This window comes from Oncorhynchus gorbuscha, linkage group LG22 (genome assembly GCF_021184085.1).
Source record: "Oncorhynchus gorbuscha isolate QuinsamMale2020 ecotype Even-year linkage group LG22, OgorEven_v1.0, whole genome shotgun sequence".
NCBI lineage: Eukaryota > Metazoa > Chordata > Actinopteri > Salmoniformes > Salmonidae > Oncorhynchus > Oncorhynchus gorbuscha.
Genome location: NC_060194.1, coordinates 31,634,191 through 31,654,151, shown reverse-complemented (window position 1 = coordinate 31,654,151; position 19,961 = coordinate 31,634,191). Strand labels below are relative to the sequence as shown.

The 19,961-nt window shown below is 44.7% G+C and overlaps 1 protein-coding gene across 3 annotated transcripts in view; it reads left to right on the top strand.

Moving 5' to 3' along the window:
• The first annotated feature begins 12,514 nt into the window (after positions 1-12,514).
• LOC124009582 (dynamin-3-like) overlaps positions 12,515-19,961 on the top strand; it is a 71,818-nt gene continuing 64,371 nt past the window's right edge. Inside the window, exons 1-2 of one of the 3 annotated variants that reach the window (XM_046321498.1) lie at positions 12,515-12,836; positions 13,159-13,473. In XM_046321498.1, coding sequence (XP_046177454.1) covers positions 13,313-13,473 — 161 coding nt within the window. In that variant the 5' untranslated portion in view covers positions 12,515-12,836; positions 13,159-13,312. Of the gene's footprint in view, positions 12,837-13,103; positions 13,474-19,961 lie in introns of all 3 variants that reach the window. The other 2 variants (XM_046321499.1, XM_046321500.1) reach the window with 2 other exon arrangements.

The window sequence follows — 19,961 nt, the reverse complement described above, 5'->3', positions numbered from 1 at the left end:
TTGCTCTGTTCCAGCCATTATTATGAGCCATCCTCCCCTCAGCAGCCTCCACTGGGAGAAGGGTAGGGGTAAATTCCATTTCAATTCAGAGGATGAATTAAAATTCTCGTGGACACGTAAAGCGATTTTTGATGCACTTCCACCTGAATTGAATTGGAATTGACCAACAACAATGAGCATCAGCAGTAATAGCACCGATACCATTTAGAGTCTGACATTCTTAGGCTATATATAGGCTAATAGCACCCTATTCCCTATGTAGTGCACTATATATAAAAAGTAGCGCACTACATAGGGAATAGAGCACCATTTGAGACAGACACCTAGTAAAAGCTATTACTTCTCTTGTCTTTGGCTCTGGACCTGTTGAAGGCAGTTGGAGGGAGATACAGTGCCTTGCGAAAGTATTCGGCCCCCTTGAACTTTGCGAACTTTTGCCACATTTAATTTTGCACGCCCAATTTTTCAGTTTTTGATTTGTTAAAAAAGTTTGAAATATCCAATAAATGTCGTTCCACTTCATGATTGTGTCCCACTTGTTGTTGATTCTTCACAAAAAATACAGTTTTATATCTTTATGTTTGAAGCCTGAAATGTGGCAAAAGGTCGCAAAGTTCAAGGGGGCCGAATACTTTCGCAAGGCACTGTATGTGGTGTTGGGGTATAGATGAGCCCAGCAGACGTCCCTGGCCATCAGGGAGATAGATACCACTGTCCAAACACAGCGCCCCACTGGAGTGTGGGTAATGAACGATTCTGAGGGCCGGTGGAGCGAGACGGAGGGACGACACACACACACACACACACACACACACACACACACACACACACACACACGATGCAAAGTTTAACACAATCAAATATAATGGTAAACACACTGATGCTAGAGCAAACGTGGTGCATGCGTTATCAACTCATACAGACATGTGTGTATGTCATCTTAGAAAGGTCTTAATGTTCCAAAACGGAGACAGTGAAACAGTGAGGGCAGATGAGACTGACTGATTGATGAGGGTCAGATCTGAAAAGACTAAAGTTAGACATCATAAATCAAACTAAATCAAATGGTCCCTTACACCGAATACAACAAGCGTAGACTTTACAGTGAAACGCATGCTTACGAGCCCTTTCCCAATGATGCAAATATTTGCTAAATAAAAAGGAAATAGTAACACAATAAAAACAATAACGAGGCTATAAATAAGGAGTACCAGTAACGAGTCAATGTGCAGGGGTACAAGGGAGTTGAGGTAATAACAAGGCTTTATACAAGGAGTACCAGTAACGAGTCAATGTGCAGGGGTACGAGGGAGTTGAGGTAATAACGAGGCTATAAATAAGGAGTACCAGTAACGAGTCAATGTGCAGGGGTACGAGGGAGTTGAGGTAATAACGAGGCTATAAATAAGGAGTACCAGTACCGAGTCAATGTGCAGGGGTACGAGGGAGTTGAGGTAATAACGAGGCTATAAATAAGGAGTACCAGTACCGAGTCAATGTGCAGGGGTACGAGGGAGTTGAAGTATTTGAGGTAATACAGTATGTACATGTGGGTAGGGGTAAAAGTGACTTAGCATATCACACAGGAGGTTGGTTGCACCTTAATTTGGGAGGACAGGCTCCTAGTAATGGCTGGAGTGGAAAATGTGGAATGGTATCAAATACATCAAACACATGGGTTCCATGTGTTTGATGCCATTCCATTGACTCCTCTCCAAACATTATTATGAGCCGTCCTCCCCTCAGCAGCCTCCACTGCTCAGCATATACAATAAACAGTGTAGCAGCAGCATATGGGAAAAGTGTGAAAGTGTGTCTATGTGTGAGTGGCGTAAATATGCATTTTGTGGGTGCGAGCATATGTAGTGTGTGTGTGTGTGTGTGTAGAGTCTAATGAGTGTGCATAGAGCCAGTGCCAGGGAGAAATAAATAAATAATTAACAGGGTCAATGTAAACAGTCAGGGAAGCCATTTGATGAACTATTCAGCAGTCTTATGCCTTGGAGGTATTCAGGTGCCTTATGGTCACAGAACTGGCGCTCTGGTACCGTTGGCTGTGCGGTAGCAGAGAGAACAGTCTATGACTTGGGAGGCTTGAGTCTTTGAGAATGTTTAGGGTCTTCCTGACACCGCCTGGTAAAAAAAGGTTCTGGATGGCAACGAGTTTGACTCCAGTGATGTACTGGGCCGTACGCACTACCCTCTGTTGCCATACCAAACGGTGATGCGGCCAGTGATGTACTGGGCCGTACGCACTACCCTCTGTTGCCATACCAAACGGTGATGCAGCCAGTGATGTACTGGGCCGTACGCACTACCCTCTGTTGCCATACCAAACGGTGATGCAGCCAGTGATGCAGCCAGTGTCAATGGTGCAGCTGTAGAACTTTTTGAAAATCTGAGGGCCCATGACAAATCTTTTCTGCCTCCCGAGGGGCAGGTGACGTCGTGCCCTCTTCACAACTGTGTTGGTGTGTTTGGACCATGATAGGTCCTTAGTGATGTGGACACCGAGGAACTTGAAGTTTTCGACCCGCTCCACTATAGTTCCAACGATGTGAATGGGTGCGTGTTTGGCTATCTGTTTCTTGTAGTCCACGATAAGCTCCTTTGTCTTGCCCACATTGAATGTGAGGTTTTTGTCCTGGAACCACACTGCCAGGTCTCTGACCTCCTCCCTATAGGCTGTCTCATCGTCGTCGGTGATCAGGCCTGCCACCGTTGTGTTGTCAGCAAACTTTAAAAAATGTATTTCATTTTTATTTAACTAGGCAAGTCAGTTATGAACAAATTCTTATTTACAATGATGGCCAACACCGGCCAAACCCGTACAACTCTGGGCCAATTGTGCACCGCCCTATGGGACTCCAAATCACAGCTGCTTGTAATACAGCCTGGATTCGAACCAGGGTGAAGGTAGTGACGCCTCTAGCACTGAGATACAATGCCTTAGACCGCTGCGCCACTCGGGAGCCCCGAGTGATGGTGTTGGAGTCATGTGTGGCCACCAAGTCATAGGTGAACAGGGAGTACAGGAGCGGACTGAGCACGCACCCTTGGGGGGCCCCCATGTTGTGGGTCAGTGTGGCGGATGTGTTGTTGCCTACCCTCACCACCTGGAACCGGCCTGTCAGGAAGTCCAGGATCCAGTTGCAGAGGGAGATGTTCAGTCCTAGGATCCTTAGCTTAGTGATGAGCTTGGAGGGCACAATTGTGTTGAATGCTGAGCTGTAGTAAATGAACAGCATTCTCACATAGGTGTTCCTTTTGTCCAGGTGGGACATGGCAGTGTGGAGTGCAATAGAGATTGCGCCATCTGTGGATCTATTGGGTCGGTATATGAATTGGAGTGGGTCCAGGGTTTCTGTGATTATGGTGTTAGCATTTCATGGCTACAGATGTGAGTGCTACGGACAGTTTACCTTGGCATTCTTAGGCACAGGGACTATGGTGGTTTGCTTAAAACATGTGAAGACACTTCCAAGCTAGTCAGTGCATGTTTTGAGTATGTGTCCTGGTAATCCGTCTGGCCCCGCGGCCTTGTGAATGTTAATCTGTTTAAAGTTCTTACTCACATTGGCTACGGAAAGCGTGATCAGACAGTCGTCCGGAACAGCTGGTGCTCTCGCGCATAGTTCAGTGTTGCTTGCCTCGAAGCGAGCATAGAAGGCATTTAGCTTGTCTTGTAGGCTTGCATCACTGGGCAGCTCGCAGTTGGGTTTCCCTTTGTAATCCGTGATAGTTTTCAAGCCCTACCACATCTGACGAGCGTCAGAGCCGGTGTAGTAGGATTTGATCTTAGTCCTATATTGACACTTTTCCTGTTTGATGGTTCGTCGAAGGGCGTAGCGGGATTTCTTATAAGCGTCCGGATTAGTGTCCTGCTCCTTGAAAGTGGCAGCGCTAGCCTTTAGCTCAGTGCGGATGTTGCCTGTAATCCATTGCTTCTGGTTGGGATATGTACGTACGTTACGGTCACTGTGGGGACAACGTTGTCAAAGCACTTATTAATGAATCCCCTGACTGATGTGGTAAACTCCTCAATGCCATTGGATGAATCCCAGAACATATAAAATAAAAAATCTAATTTTATTTGTCACATGCGCCCAATACAACAGTGAAATGCCTACTTACAAGCCCTTAACCAACAATGCAATTTTAAGAAAAAGAAGTGTTAAGAAAGTATTTACTAAAATAAACTGAAGAGAAAAATAAATAAATACAATGAAGAAAAAACAAAATAACAAATAATTAAAGAGCTACAATAAAATAACAGTAGCGAAGCTATATATAGGGGGTACCGGTACAGAGTCAATGTACGGGGGCACGGGTTAGTCGAGGTAATTGAGGTAATATGTACATGTAGGTAGAGGTAAAGTGACTATACATAGACAATAAACACAGAGTAACAGCACCATAAACAAATGGGGGAGACAATGCAAATAGTCCAGGTAGCCATTTGATTAGCTGTTCAGGAGTCTTATGGGCCTAGACTTGGGGCTCTGGTACTGCTTGCCGTGCACTAGCAGAGAGAATAGTATTTGACTAGGGTGGCTGGAGTCTTAGGGCCTTCCTCTGACACCGTCTGGTATAGAAGTCCTGTATGGCAGGAAGTTTGGCCCCAGTGATGTACTGGGTCATACGCACTACCCTCTGTAGTGCCTCGGAGGCCGAGCAGGTGCCATACCAGGCAGTGATGCAACCATGCTCTCGATGGTGCAGCTGAATACCTTTTTGAGGATATAAGGACCCATGCCACATCTTTTCAGTCTCCTGAGGGGTCATTGGCATTATTGTTCCCTCTTCACGACTGTGTTGTAGCCTACGGGCGATATGGATAACACTTATTATTGATCTAGGCTAGATAGTGCATTGAAATCTTGGCACATTTTTTCTCTCTAATTTAGCTCTATTTGCGCCTTACGAATTGTGGTTGTTGTAACGGCTTTCTTCTGTGGACGAAGGAGAGGACCAAAGTGCAGGCTGGTTAGTTTTCCTCATGTTTAATAAAGACGGTAAATGTGAACACTAAAAAATACAAAACAATAATAATAATAATATAATAAATGTGAAAAACCGAATCAGTTCTGTCTGGTGCAGACACACGAAGACAGAAGACCCAACACAAAACAGGCTACCTAAATATGGTTCCCAATCAGAGACAATGACTAACACCTGCCTCTGATTGAGAACCATATCAGGCCAAACATAGAAACGGGAAAACTAGACACACAACATAGAATGCCCACTCAGCTCACGTCCTGACCAACACTAAAACAAAGAAAACACAAAAGAACTATGGTCAGAACGTGACAGTACCCCCCCCCCCCAAGGTGTGGACTCCGGCCGCAAAACCTGAACCTTTAGGGGAGGGTCTGGGTGGGCATCTGGAACAGGACGTGGACCCCACTCCACCATAGTCTTTGTCCGCTTTAGTGTCCTCCTAGGAACGCCGACCCTTGCCGCCGACCCTGACCTGGGAACCCTAATAAAGGCCCACAGGACTGAGGGACACCTCTGGACAATTCCTCCGGACTGAGGGGCAGCTTCGGACTGAGGGGTAGCTCCGGACTGAGGGGTAGCTCCGGACTATGAGGTAGCTCAGGACTATGAGGTAGCTCAGGACTGAGAGGTAGCTCAGGCTGGTTGACGGCTCTGGCAGCTCCTGGCTGGTTGACGGCTCTGGCAGCTCCTGGCTGGTTGACGGCTCTGGCAGCTCCTGGCTGGTTGACGGCTCTGGCAGCTCCTGGCTGGCTGACGGCTCTGGCGGCTCCTGGCTGGCTGACGGCTCTGGCGGCTCCTGGCTGGCTGACGGCTCTGGCGGCTCCTGGCTGGCTGACGGCTCTGGCGGCTACAGCAACAAGCTGTAGCCTATATTTGGCACACATGCTGCCCAAACTGTGTCCTTCCCGACTGTAGGTATACCGGTAACTGCCAAAATAACTCCAGTCGACGCTTGGCATTACGCATGGTGATCTTAGGCTTGTGTGCAGATACTCGGCCATGGAAACCCATTTCACAAAGCTCCCGACGTGCTTCTTGTATTGAAGTTGCTTCCAGAGGCAGTTTGGAACTTGGTAGTGAGTGTTGCAACTGAGGACAGACGATTTTTACGCGCTTCAGCACTCGGCAGTCCCGTTCTGTGAGCTTGTGTGGCCTACCACTTCGTGCCTGAGCCGTTGTTGCTCATAAACGTCTCCACTTCATAATAACAGCACATAAAGTTGACTGGGGAAGCTCTAGTGAACTGACGAACTGACGAACTGACTTATTGGAAAGGTGGAATCCTATGACAGTACCATGCTGAAAGTCACTGAGCTCTTAAGTACCTGCCTTTATAGTGCCAATGTTTGTCTATGGAGATTGTATGGGTGTGTTCTTGATTTTATACATCTGTCAGCAACAAATGTGGCTGAAATCCACTCATTGTAAGAGGTGTCCACATACTTTTGGCCATGTAGTGTACATACATAACCATACATAACGTTATCCTGAAATAGATGTTCTTCAATTGGTAGTATTCATTTTTTGTCTTCTTCTAATTCGCCTTAAGCAGGTTGATGTTTATTGTGATGAGTCTTGTCCTTAAGGCAGAAATGAGCGATTTCCGCTATATTGTAAAACTTTCTGAAAATTAAAATATATTTTTTGGTCTTAATTTAAGGTTAGGCATTAGGGTAAGCAGTGTGGTTAGGGTTAGGTTTAAAATACGATTTTGTGACTGTGCCAGCTAGTGACCACTCTGCAGAGCTGCTTCAACAAGATTCATAATGAAAAGCGTAACCTGTAAGTAATCAGATTAGTTCTACATTACTGACTTTGGGTGCTCCAAAAGTTACGTTACTGATTACATTTTTGGACAGGTAACTAGTAATTAAAATGGTTTACATTTAGAAAGTATCCTACCAAACCCTGATTACAACAACAAAGAAGTTACTGCAAACAACGAACACAATTTTTTCATCTTGGACATAATTGCACACACAATAGAAGAGCACAATATGTACTTTTAAAAGTTTTTACCGTGCTGCTCAAAGCTCTTCATTTCGGCAACAAAAGCAATAACAATAGTGGTAGGGCAGCAAGTGGTGCTGTTCCCTCTACTGCGGATTCCTTCTTTAAATGTATACTTTGGGATTGTATCTACTTCCCCAGAGTCAGATGAACTTGTTGATACCATTTTTATGTGTCTGTGTCCAGTATGAAGGAAGTTAAAAGTTGTTTTGTGAGCCAATGCTGACTAGTGTTAGCGCAATGACCTGAAGTCCATGTTAGTTAGTGTAACAGGGTTAAATTGGTGATTCCCCTTGTCACTTTATTTGTAAGCCAATGGGTTTTTGGTTTGAGTTTGTCTTGCCTTCACCTACTCAACATGGCATCTTATTGGCTGGTTCGCGTAGCTTGCTTACGAGGGGGGACGTTCCAGTTAGAATCGTCCCAGTGAACAAGCACCAAATCAGCGGTAAGTTGTTGGTTGCAAAGCACTGTACATCAAAAGTGATTTTTATACCCTCAAGTGATGATTTAAATGTACAATTTATATCAAATAGTTTGTAAATGTTATTCAAACATCACACATAAGATGCAGCGGTTTTTGGAGAATATTTGTTGTGCATTTTGTTGTAGAGAATTCCCGACAGTATTAGCTAGCAACTTACTGTGTCTGGTGGGAGGGGGTTCATATATTTTGTACAGTGCGTGAGTGCAGAGTTGGATGGTGAGACGGGCATTGCATGACGTGCAATTTTGTGTCGTTCTTATCAGGTACATTGTTAAAGATATTATATTGTAATTGTATTATTTTGGTAACTGCCCCAGTGAACAAGCACCAAATCAGCGTGCGTGAGTGCAGAGTTGGATGGTGAGACGGGCATTGCATGACGTGCAATTTTGTGTCGTTCTTATCAGAATAAAGCTACATGACTGGTGCTACATATTGGAGTTCCGTGTCGATGACTGATGTACACAACGCCAGAAGAGTACTGTTACATTAGCAACTTCCTTCAAACTGGCACGCAGAGACAAAAATGGTCTCCACAAGTTCATCTGACTCTGGGGAGCTAGATTAAGGGCCTCATTGCCAAAATCCTGAAGTATCCCTTTAATAAGTGTTGATGGTGTATCGGAGGCTGCCTACTCACACAGAACCTACTCCAGTCTTCCTCCACAGGCGTTCACAAAAGATGACAATCAGCAAGTATCTTAATATTGTGTGATGGAGGCCTATTTGGATTGATTCCACTAATAACTAAGAATCAAGTGACTGGTAAATGAGGCCACGTGTTGATTCTTGATTAACGCTGCTCTCTGGTGGTACACTTGAAACACAGCAACATGTGTACCATCATTCACCATCATTGCTGTGTGGTATAGCCAGTAGGGAAATGAAAGGCTAAACGATAGGCTAGTGATACAACCATGCAAGAGAAATGTATGCTCCAGTTTTTTTACAAGGTCTCTGAACTATGGGGGGAGGAGCCTTCTGCTCCCTTGCCCCTCGCCTATGGAATGCTCTCCCTGATCATCTGAGAGATGCGCCATCATGTGGAACTTTTAAAACAGGCCTTAAAACACACTTCTAGAGACTATTTTTCATAGTGCTAGTCCTAATCTAAAATGTATTTAGCACCGATCCCACTATTGCTATGTTACCTGGCTCTATTCTAAATGTACAGTTGAAGTCGGAAGTTTACATACACTTAGGTTGCAGTCATTAAAACTCGTTTTTCAATCACTCCACAAATGTCTTGTTAACAAACTCGAGTTTTGGCAAGTCGGTTAGGACATCTAATTTGTGCATGACACAAATATATTATTATTAATAATATTATAATATATATATTATATATATTAAATATTATATTATTATATTATATATATTATTATTATTATATTACACAAGTCATTTTTCCAATAATTGTTTACAGACAGATTATTTCATTTATAATTCACCGTATCACAATTCCAGTGGGTCAGAAGTTGATATACACTAAGTTGACTGTGCCTTTAAACAGCTTGGAAAAGTCCAGATAAGGATGTCATGGCTTTTTATTTGTATTTTATTTCACCTTTATTTAACCAGGTAGGTTAGTTGAGAACAAGTTCTCATTTACAACTGCAACCTGGCCAAGATAAAGCAAAGCAGTGCGTCACAAACAACAACACAGAGTTACACATGGAATAAACAAACATACAGTCAATAATAAGTGTGTGCGAGCAAGGAGTCCTACAAACCTGACTCAGTTACTCAGTCAGGAGGAATGGGCCGAAATTCACCCAACTTATTGTGGTAAGCTTGTGGAAGGCTACCTGAAATGTTTGATCTAAGTTAAACAATTTAAAGACAATGCTACCAAATACTAATTGAGTGTATGTAAACTTCTGACCCAATGGGAATGTGATGAAAGAAATAGAAGCTGAAATAAATCATTCTCTCTACTATGATTCTGACATTTCACATTCTTAAAATAAAGTGGTGATCCTAACTGACCTAAGACAGGGAATTTTTACTCTGATTAAATGTCAGCAATTGTGAAAAGCTGAGTATAAATGTATTTGGCTAAGGCATATGTAAACGTCTGACTTCAACTGTATGTTGTTTTTATTGTATATACAGTATCAGTCAAAAGTTTGGACACACCTACTCATTCAAGGGTTTTTCTTTATTTTGACTATTTTCTACATTGTAGAACAATAGTGAAGTCATCAACTCTGAAATAACACATAAGGAATAAAGTAGTAACCAAACAAGTGTTAAACAAATCAAAATATATTTTAAGTGCAAAGCTGTCATCAAGGTAAGGGCTTTGTAGAATCTCAAATATCTTTTAAGTGCAAAGCTGTCATCAAGGTAAGGGCTTTGTAGAATCTCAAATATATTTTAAGTGCAAAGCTGTCAAGGTAAGGGCTTTGTAGAATATCAAATATATTTTAAGTGCAAAGCTGTCATCAAGGTAAGGCCTTTGTAGAATCTCAAATATAGTTTCATTTGTTTAACACTTTTTAGTTACTACATGATTCCATGTGTTATTTCATAGTTTTGATGTCTTCACTATTATTCTACATTGTAGAAAATAGTACAAATAAAGAAAAACCCTTGAATTGAGTAGGTGTGTCCAAACTTTTGACTGATACTGTATATATCAAATCAAATTGATTTATATAGCCCTTCGTACATCAGCTGATATCTCAAAGTGCTGTACAGAAACCCAGCCTAAAACCCCAAACAGCAAGCAATGCAGCTGTAGAAGCACAGTGGCTAGGAAAAACTCCCTAGAAAGGCCAAAACCTAGGAAGAAACCTAGAGAGGAACCAGGCTATGTGGGGTGGCCAGTCCTCTTCTGGCTGTGCCGGGTGGAGATTATAACAGAACATGGCCAAGATGTTCAAATGTTCATAAATGACCAGCATGGTCGAATAATAATAAGGCAGAACAGTTGAAACTGGAGCAGCAGCACGGCCAGGTGGACTGGGGACAGCAAGGAGTCATCATGTCAGGTAGTCCTGGGGCATGGTCCTAGGGCTCAGGTCCTCCGAGAGAGAGAAAGAAAGAGAGAATTAGAGAGAGCATATGTGGGGTGGCCAGTCCTCTTCTGGCTCTGCCAGGTGGAGATTATAACAGAACATGGCCAACATGTTCAAATGTTCATAAATGACCAGCATGGTCGAATAATAATAAGGCAGAACAGTTGAAACTGGAGCAGCAGCACGGCCAGGTGGACTGGGGACAGCAAGGAGTCATCATGTCAGGTAGTCCTGGGGCATAGTCCTAGGGCTCAGGTCCTCCGAGAGAGAGAAAGAAAGAGAGAAGGAGAGAATTAGAGAATACACACTTAGATTCACACAGGACACCGAATAGGACAGGAGAAGTACTCCAGATATAACAAACTGACCCTAGCCCCCCGACACATAAACTACTGCAGCATAAATACTGGAAGCTGAGACAGGAGGGGTCAGGAGACACTGTGGCCCCATCGAGGACACTCCCGGACAGGGCCAAACAGGAAGGATATAACCCTACCCACTTTGCCAAAGCACACTTTGCCAAAGCATAGTTGAGGTAATTGAGGTAATATGTACATGTAAGTATAGTTAAAGTGACTGCATAGATAATTAACAGAGTAGCAGCATCGTAGATGAGGGGTCTGGGTAGCCCTTTGCTTAGCTGTTCAGGAGTCTTATGGCTTGGGGGTAGAAGCTGTTAAGAAGCCTCTTGGACCTAGACTTGGCGCTCTGGTATCACTTGCCGTGCTGTAGCAGAGAGAACAGTCTATGACTAGGGTGACTGGAGTCTTTAACAATTTTTAGGGCCTTCCTCTAACATCGCCTGGTATAGAGGTCCTGGAAGGCAGGAAGCTTGACCCCAGTGATATACTGGGCCGTATGCACTACCCTCTGTAGTGACCTTGCGGTTGGAGGCCGAGCAGTTTCCATACCAGGCAGTGATGCAACAAGTCAGGATGCTCTCGATGGTGCAGCTGTAGAACCTTTTGAGGATCTGAGGACCCATACAAAATCTTTTCATTCTCCTGAGGGGGAATAGGCTTTGTCGTACCCTCTTCACGACTGTCTTAGTGTGTTTGGACCTTGATAGTTTGTTGGTGATGTGGACACTACAGCCGAGTTGATGAGAATGGTCCACAATCATCTCCTTTGTCTTGATCACGTTGAGGGAGAGATTGTTTTCCTAGCACCACAGGGCCAGGGCTCTGACCTCCTCCCTATAGGCTGTCTCATTGTTGTCGGTGATCAGGCCTACAACTGTTTTGTCATCTGCAAACTTGATAATGGTATTGATAACTCTGTAATGAAAAGCGCTATACAAATTAAATGTATTATTATTTATTATTATTTTGAATGGGACACCTGGTCATCGTGTAGAAGGGTTGTTTAGGTGTTTGGAATGTTAACCTGTTGTTATAGTGTGCCATGTCTGCCCTCACCAGGGTAGGCCTTAATGACCAAACACATTTTGCCACTGATTATAATGCTGTTTAATAAACATGTCAAATATAAGATATAGCTATTGTTATAATGAATGGAGGATAGAGAATGGCTTTTATCTAACACAGATGTTGGCTTGGTGAGGTTATAATAGGCAGCGTGTGCCTATGGCCTATGGTAGCCTAGCTACACACCGACTGTAGGGCAGACACCTGCTATGGAACAGAATGCTTTGCCATCAAACAAAATACATATTTGTATCATGCATTTTCACACACGATAGAAGAGGCCTTGATGGAAAGGTGGGATGAGTTGAGCATGAATGTGTCAGTGTCCCTCAAATTCAAATATTCGACATGTTATTTTTGCTTTCACTGTAGGGGACTGAAGGAACGCATCCAATCCTGCTCAGTGCGTGATGCGCAGCCGTGAGTCATGACCGCAAACATGGCACGATGGCACAGGGGCGGGTTTGTTATACCTAACCTGTATGCGCCCTGCCTATAGTCCTACCGCGTTTACAGCTCCCCTGTTGTCATTGGGCACTTCATATGTCAATTATGAGCACCAAATGCAGCGCCTCCTCGCAATTATCGCGGTTGCATAAAAATATATGAGTAATCTGTTATAGAGGCGAATTTGGGTTCGTTCGGAATGATGCGTTGACTCCATCCGAGCAAAACTACCCGAACAAAACATTATTATAGCACAGGACATCAACATTTAACATTTAACCGATGCTCATTTACAGCAGGTGGCGTTGCTTGTATAATCTATAATCGCGTTTCGATCCGGACCTTGGATTGGATCTGCCTGTTGTTCAGATTCAGCACTGGACAGCGACCGATTTTGTCGCTCGGACATTCAAAACGACAAGGAATCATCGAGAAAGGGTAGGTCTAAATGAAAAATGGCTATAGAAAAATAATAGAATGAATCATGTCGATGTATTTATTATTGACGTGTTGCCTGTAAGCAAAACATAATATCCGTTGCAACGTATATCATTTGGTGTAGGTTATTTTTCATCTTGATGCATGTAATCTATGGAATTATGTCTACAAATTTGCACGGCTTTATAGATGACTTTTAGACACAGATTTTAACAGGACCTCATTCCCCAAATGCCCTTGAAAATAATGGTGTGTGTGGTGTTGCAGGCAAACAACTGCGCAATCCTACTCTGACTGCCTCGCTTTCCCTGTCTCTCCTCAGTCGAATCGACCCTTGCTTGGCTCGGGGCAATGCGCGGCTAGATGACTTCACTACATCAACAAGCACCGTAGCCCTGGACTAAATATATCACCACACCCCCCTGCCTTCTCTCTTCCTTCTCTCTCATCTTGAGCGCCTCCCGCCCGCTAGCACCATGGGTAACCGAGGAATGGAGGATTTGATCCCGCTGGTCAATAAACTCCAGGACGCTTTCAGCGGCATTGGTCAGAGCTGCAATCTTGACCTGCCACAAATCGCGGTAGTCGGCGGACAGAGCGCTGGCAAGAGCTCGGTGTTGGAGAACTTCGTTGGCAGGTAGGTTCAACGAATAGCAGCCAAGCACAACACGTCAAATTCATTACTAATACTAGGGCTAGAAATAATCCAATCTCCTGTTAACCTTGGGGATGTCCTGTCACGGCCAATTTATCCTCAGTCGTGTCCATCCCCGTCACGTTTTGTTTTCCCAGAGGACGCACGCGCCGTGGCGTCCCTGTTCATCTCGTAGCCAGGAGCTCGAGCTCGTCTCCATCTTATTTTCAACGCACATTCCTATTGCATTGCAGGCTATATGACAGGGGAGCCGGTATTTGGGTTACCGCAACACCCTCGGGATTTCAGCCCCATCCAGCCTGTTTCATTCCTTGAAATATACATTTCTTCAGTAGCTCTACCATTTAAACAGAGACAACATTTGTTTTCAACCACTTTACACAAATCCATGTCTCTATTTGTAGCCTGTACATATATAATGTCTATAGGCCTACAGTATTGGGTTGAAATATAACATGTCCACCACCTGCATAAAGGTTGCTTTAGAACCCGAGATGTCTGCTGTGGTCTCCTGGTTCCAATAGGATTTCTAGTCATTACAGCATAAACTGTATCAATACTGTATCAATACTGCCTATCTCACTGCTGTGACACAACTGACTATCCCTTTCTTATTTCTGTCAAACAAAAGAGATTCATAGGCTGTTGCGTCAGAGTGAATGAAGGACGTAAACCTCTGTAGACGAAAGCATCTTTAGGTGAAGAGTAATTATTTGTCCATCCTTTTGTCTCTTGGTTTATTTCAAGACATCGATTTACCAATGAATGGATTGAAACGGTAATGCGAGACTGAATTGAATGAAGGCTGAATCATCTGGTTGAGTATTATATTACCAATTATCATTTGTCCCAAGACAAATTTGGGTGACAGATAGCCTAGCGGTAAGAGAGTTGGGCCAGTAACCAAAAGGTCTCTAGTTTGAATCCAAAATAGACAAGGTGGTGAAAAATCTGTCAATGTGTCATTGAGCAAGACACTTAAGACAGATTGCTCCAGGGTCGCCGTTGATAATGGCAGACCCTGGCTGTAACCCCACTCTCTGAGGGTGTCTCAGGGGGAGTTGGGATATGCAAATACACATTTCCAATTCACACATGGGTATAATACCTGCTTTTACATGTGTGAAATAGGACAAATTACAAGTGCCTACATTATTGTAAGACGAATCCTTTGTGTCCTCTGTAATGTAGTTGATTAAAGGTATTTCGGATGTGGGTGTCTCAGAGAGTGAATGATTTTGTCTGTAAAATAAGTAATGAAATGACTGTTGTAAGGACTGTTGGATATGCAGTACATATACCTGTCACCACTCTTCTCTCGTCTCATTACATTGATATGATCAAGACACTTCTGCTGTCAATCGTGAAGAACAGTTTCCATCAATATTGTTCACTGTGGGATGAATTGGTACTGTACGTTATGACACAGTGTGGCCCTTGAATGTGGGTTGTACATAAACAGATGCCATTGGATAGAGACAGAGGATGTTAAAGAGTAGTCTGACAAGTCAGACAACTGTTTCTGAAATATGACCAATGTCTACAAATATTTACAGACAAACGTGAATGGTAAAGACTGGTAATTGACGCTATGTATAGAAGATGTTTCTGCTATCGCCAGGGTTGTATTCATTAGTGCACACCGTAGCAAAACGTGTTTCTTATTGGACAAGATTCCGGAGTCCCTCCCTGTTTGTCCGTTTTCTTCCATTTGGTGCCTAGAAAATATGACCCAGGTCCAGATAGATGAGGTGCATGGTTGTTGTCAGCAGCAGCATCAGTCAAAGCTCAGCCGACCACCCCTGAGACCTGGGATCCAGCTGAGTAATGATCCTGCTGTCCAGGATTGGCTCCCCCACACCGCTGCTGAATGGACACCAGGGTTCTGACTCATCTTTTCTGCTCGCCCATAGATAGAGGGCAATCTCATGATCAATGTTCATCTAGCCTAGCCGTTGTTTCAATTGCGTCAGGATTGTAGCGTTCAACTATGTGATGAGAAATGACAAGTGTCCTAAACATACATATAGACAAGTGACATGCAAACACATGAGCCAACACTCACGCACACACACTCAATCTCTCTCTCGCCTGGTAGCAGACTGATATGTACTGAACATCACATTTCCAAAATGTCTACCTCATGAGTGACCATTGAAGGCATCTTTCACGATGTTATAAAATGAAAGGTACATCATGTTTAGCAGGCTTGATGCAAACTAGTGCCTATCTTGAGCATTTGGCCACAGGTTCTCATCAAAATTGAAGTAAATATCCTCATTGTTCATGTACCTGGAGAAAAAACAAGCCTGATATAGGTCTGGATTCATCCTGGACCTGAAGGAGAGTGGCATGGTCATGGCAATCTTCCCTCTGTATTCCATTTCACAGAATTGTAGTGGTCCTGTACGTGGCTTAGTTCATTAGAGCATGGCACTAGCCAGAGTTGTTGGTTTGATTCCCACTGGAGTCACATACCAAAATGTGTGGACTGTTGTCACTTTGGATAACAGTGTCAGCTATGTAAATTGCATAGATTACAGTACTGTATTGGGTCCTGGAGGGCAGGTAGTTTGCCCCCGGTGATGCGTTGTGCAGACCTCACTACCCTCTGGGGAGCCTTACGGTTGTGGGCGGAGCAGTTTCCGTACCAGGCGGTGATACAGCCCGACAGGATGCTCTCGTGCATCTGTAGAAGTTTGTGAGTGCTTTTGGTGACAAGCTGAATTTTTTTAGCCTCCTGAGGTTGAAGAGGCACTGCTGCGCCATCTTCACCACGTTGTCTGTGGGCGGACCAATTCAGTTTGTCCGTGATGTGTATGCCGAGGAACTTAAAACTTTCTACCCTCTCCACTACTGTCCCGTCGATGACCAGGACCAGGACCAGCGTTGAACAGACCTGAGAGCGGGAGCTTCCTGTTTTAGTTTCTGTCTATAGGCTGGAAGCAACAAAATGGAGTCGTGGTCAGCTTTTCCGAAAGGAGGGCGGGGGAGGGCCTTATATGCGTCGCAGAAGTTAGAATAACAATGATCCAGGGTTTTACCAGCCCTGGTAGCACAATCGATATGCTGATAGAATTTAGGGAGTCTTGTTTTCAGATTAGCCTTGTTAAAATCCCCAGCTACAATGAATGCAGCCTCAGGATATGTGGTTTCCAGTTTACATAGAGTGAAATAAAGTTTGTTCAGGGCCATCGATGTGTCTGCTTGGGGGGGAATATATGCGGCTGTGATTATAATCGAATATAATTCTCTTGGTAGATAATGCGGTTGACATTTGATTGTGAGGAATTCTAAGTCAGGTGAACAGAAGGACTTGAGTTGCTGTATGTTGTTATGATCTCACCACGTCTTGTTAATCATAAGGCATAATAACCCCCCCCATCCCCGCCCTTCTTCTTACCAGAAAGATGTTTGTTTCTGTCGGCGCGATGCGTGAAGAAACCAGCTGGCTGTACCGTCTCCGATAGAGTGTCTAGTGAGCCATGTTTCCATGAAGCAAAGAACGGTATAGTCTCTGATGCCTCTCTGGAATGCAACCCTTGCTCGGATTTCATCAACCTTGTTGTCAAGAGACTGGACATTGGCGAGTAGTATACTCGGGAGCGGTACGCGAGGTGCCCGTCTCCGGAGCCTGACCAGAAGACCGCTTTGTCTGCCCCTTTTACGGCGTCGTTGTATTGGTTTGCCGGCTGGGATCCGATCCATTGTCCCGGGTGCTGGGCAAAACACAGGATCTCCTTCGGGAATGTCGTATTCCTGGTTGTAATGATGGTGAGTTGACGTTGCTCTTATATCCAGTAGTTCCTCCCGACTGTATGTAATAAAACCTATGATTACCTGGGGTACCAATGTAATAAATAACACGTAAAAAAAACAAAATACTGCATAGTTTCCTAGGAACGCGAAGCGAAGTGGCCATCTCTGTCGGCCCCGGAAGTATCATACACAAACACCAACATAGAAAAGGAAACCTAGAACCCCACATAGAAATAATAAACTAGACTAAAACCCCTAGTCCCAAAATACAGTCTTTCTATGGTCAGGACGTGACAGTACTCCCACCAAAGGTGTGGACTGAGACCGCAAAACCTGAAACATAAAAGGGAGGGTTAGGGGGGGGTGTCTAGTGTCGGTGGCGGTTCTGGTGCGGGGCAAAGTACCCGCTCATCCGCCAGCATCGGGGGCGGCTCTGGTGCGGGACGAAGTATCCGCTTATCCTGCGGATCCAGCCATGGACCCAGGCTGAACACTGTGCATGGACTGGACCTAGATGCTGGGGAAGGCTCCTGCCTTGGAGCGGGACTGGACGCCATGTCTGGACTGGACATCGGCCCAGGGGAAAGCTCCCGCCACAGAGCGGGACTGGATGCTGTGCCTGGACTTGGCACCAACGCCGAAGAAGACTCTTGCCTTGGAGCTGGACTGGACGCCGTGCTTAGACTGGGCATCGGTGCAGGGGAAGGCTCTGGCTAGGGAGCTGGAGGTTCCGGACCATTGACCGTCGCAGGAGGTTCCGGACCGTGGACCATCTCAGGAGGTTCCCGACCATGGACTGTCTCAGGAGGTTCCGGACCATGGACCGTCTCAGGAGGTTCCTGACTGTGGACCGTCTCAGGAGGTTCCGGACTGGGAACCGTTGCCGGTAGCTCTGGACTGGGAACTGTCGCCGGTAGCTCTGGACCTGGCACCGTCGCCGGAAGCTCTGGACTGTTGAGGCGCACTGGAGGCCTGATGCGTGGGGCCAGCATAGGTGGCGCCAGACTGGTGACACGCAATTCAGGGCGAGTGCGAGGAGCAGGAACAGGACGTACCGGACTGGGAAGGCACACTTGAGGGAGTGGGTTGAGGAGCAGGCACAGGACGTACTGGGCTGTGGAGGCGCACTGGAGGTCTGGTGCGTATAGCTGGCATCAATTGTACCAGAACTTTAACACACTTCTCAGGACCAGTACGGGGAGCTGACTCAGGTGGCACTAAACTGACAACACGTTCCATTGGGCAAATGCCATGCATCCTCCACCAACTCAACAACTTTCCAATTTCTCTCTCCTCCAAATTCTCCCTCTTCTCTTAGACTGGCTCTGGTTCACTCCTCGGCTCCACGACTGCTCCATCCCCCCCCAAATGATTTTTTCTTGGGTTTTCTGTGGCCTTCCTCCCCGACGTCGTCGCTGTCCTCTCATGCTCCTAGGCGACTCCCGCCAAGGAAGGCGATCCTTGTCCTGCCAGGATTTCTTCCCAAGTCCAGGATCCATTCCCATCCAGGATCTCTTCCCAAGTCCAGGATACTTCCTCCTCCTGGGCACGCTGCTTGGTCCGTTGTTGATGGGATATTCTGTCACGATGTTCGTAATAATGGTCAGACCAAGGCGCAGCGTACGTAGATTTCCACATTAATTATTAAAGAAAGTGAAACTTAGAAAAACCAAAACAATAAAGAATAAACAAACCGTGACGACAATGCAGTGCTAACAGGAAACTAAACAAACAATATCCCATAACCCACAGGTGGAAAAAATGAAACTTTATGATCCCCAATTAGAGACAACGATTACCAGCTGCCTCTAATTGGGAATCATACACAAACACCAACATAGAAAATTGAACCTAGAACCCCACATAGAAATAATAAACTAGACTAAAACACCTAGTCATGCCCTGACCTACTCTACCATAGAAAATACCGGCTTTCTATGGTCAGGACGTGACAAACATCTGCTAATCTGTGTACGTGACCAATAAACGTTGGTATGTTACATACAGTACATCTCTGATCTTGTCAATATCAGATTTTTTAAAAATGTACTGTGAAGTAAAATCATAACTATCAAGGCACAAGGCGAGACCCAGATGCAGACACAGGAGGCAGATGGTTAGTCTTACAATGTTTAATAATACAAAGGGGTAGGCAAGAGAATGGTCGTGGACAGGCAGAAGGTCAAATCCAGATCAGAGTCTGGGAGGTACAGAGTGGCAGACAGGCTTGTGGTCATGGCAGGCAGAATGGTCAGACAGGCAGGTACAGAGTCCAGAAACAGGCAAGGGTCAAAACCGGGAGGAGTAGAAAAAGTTGCCAGTTTGTCTTGTATGTTTAGTCAAGTCAACAAGCATTTTTTCCCGTACTCCTTTTGCCTTGACTAAACATACAAGACAAAATGGCACAGAGAGACAGGAAACACAGGGATAAATACTCTGGGGAAAATAAGCAACTCCTGGAGGGGGTGGAGACAATCACAAGAACAGGTGAAACAGATCAGGATGTGACAATAACAGTCATCACCATAGTAGTCCATTCTGGTATATATCATACTTTTTATGTTTGTACTTCACAGACATACATTTTTATTATGTAGTTCTCAAAATCTGTAGTAGACAAACCAGTTTACATGTCAAATCTACAGGTTTACCAAAGGGTTAAGTGATCATCGATTAAAAGCAGTCAGATTAAGTAATAGTAAAATGTATTT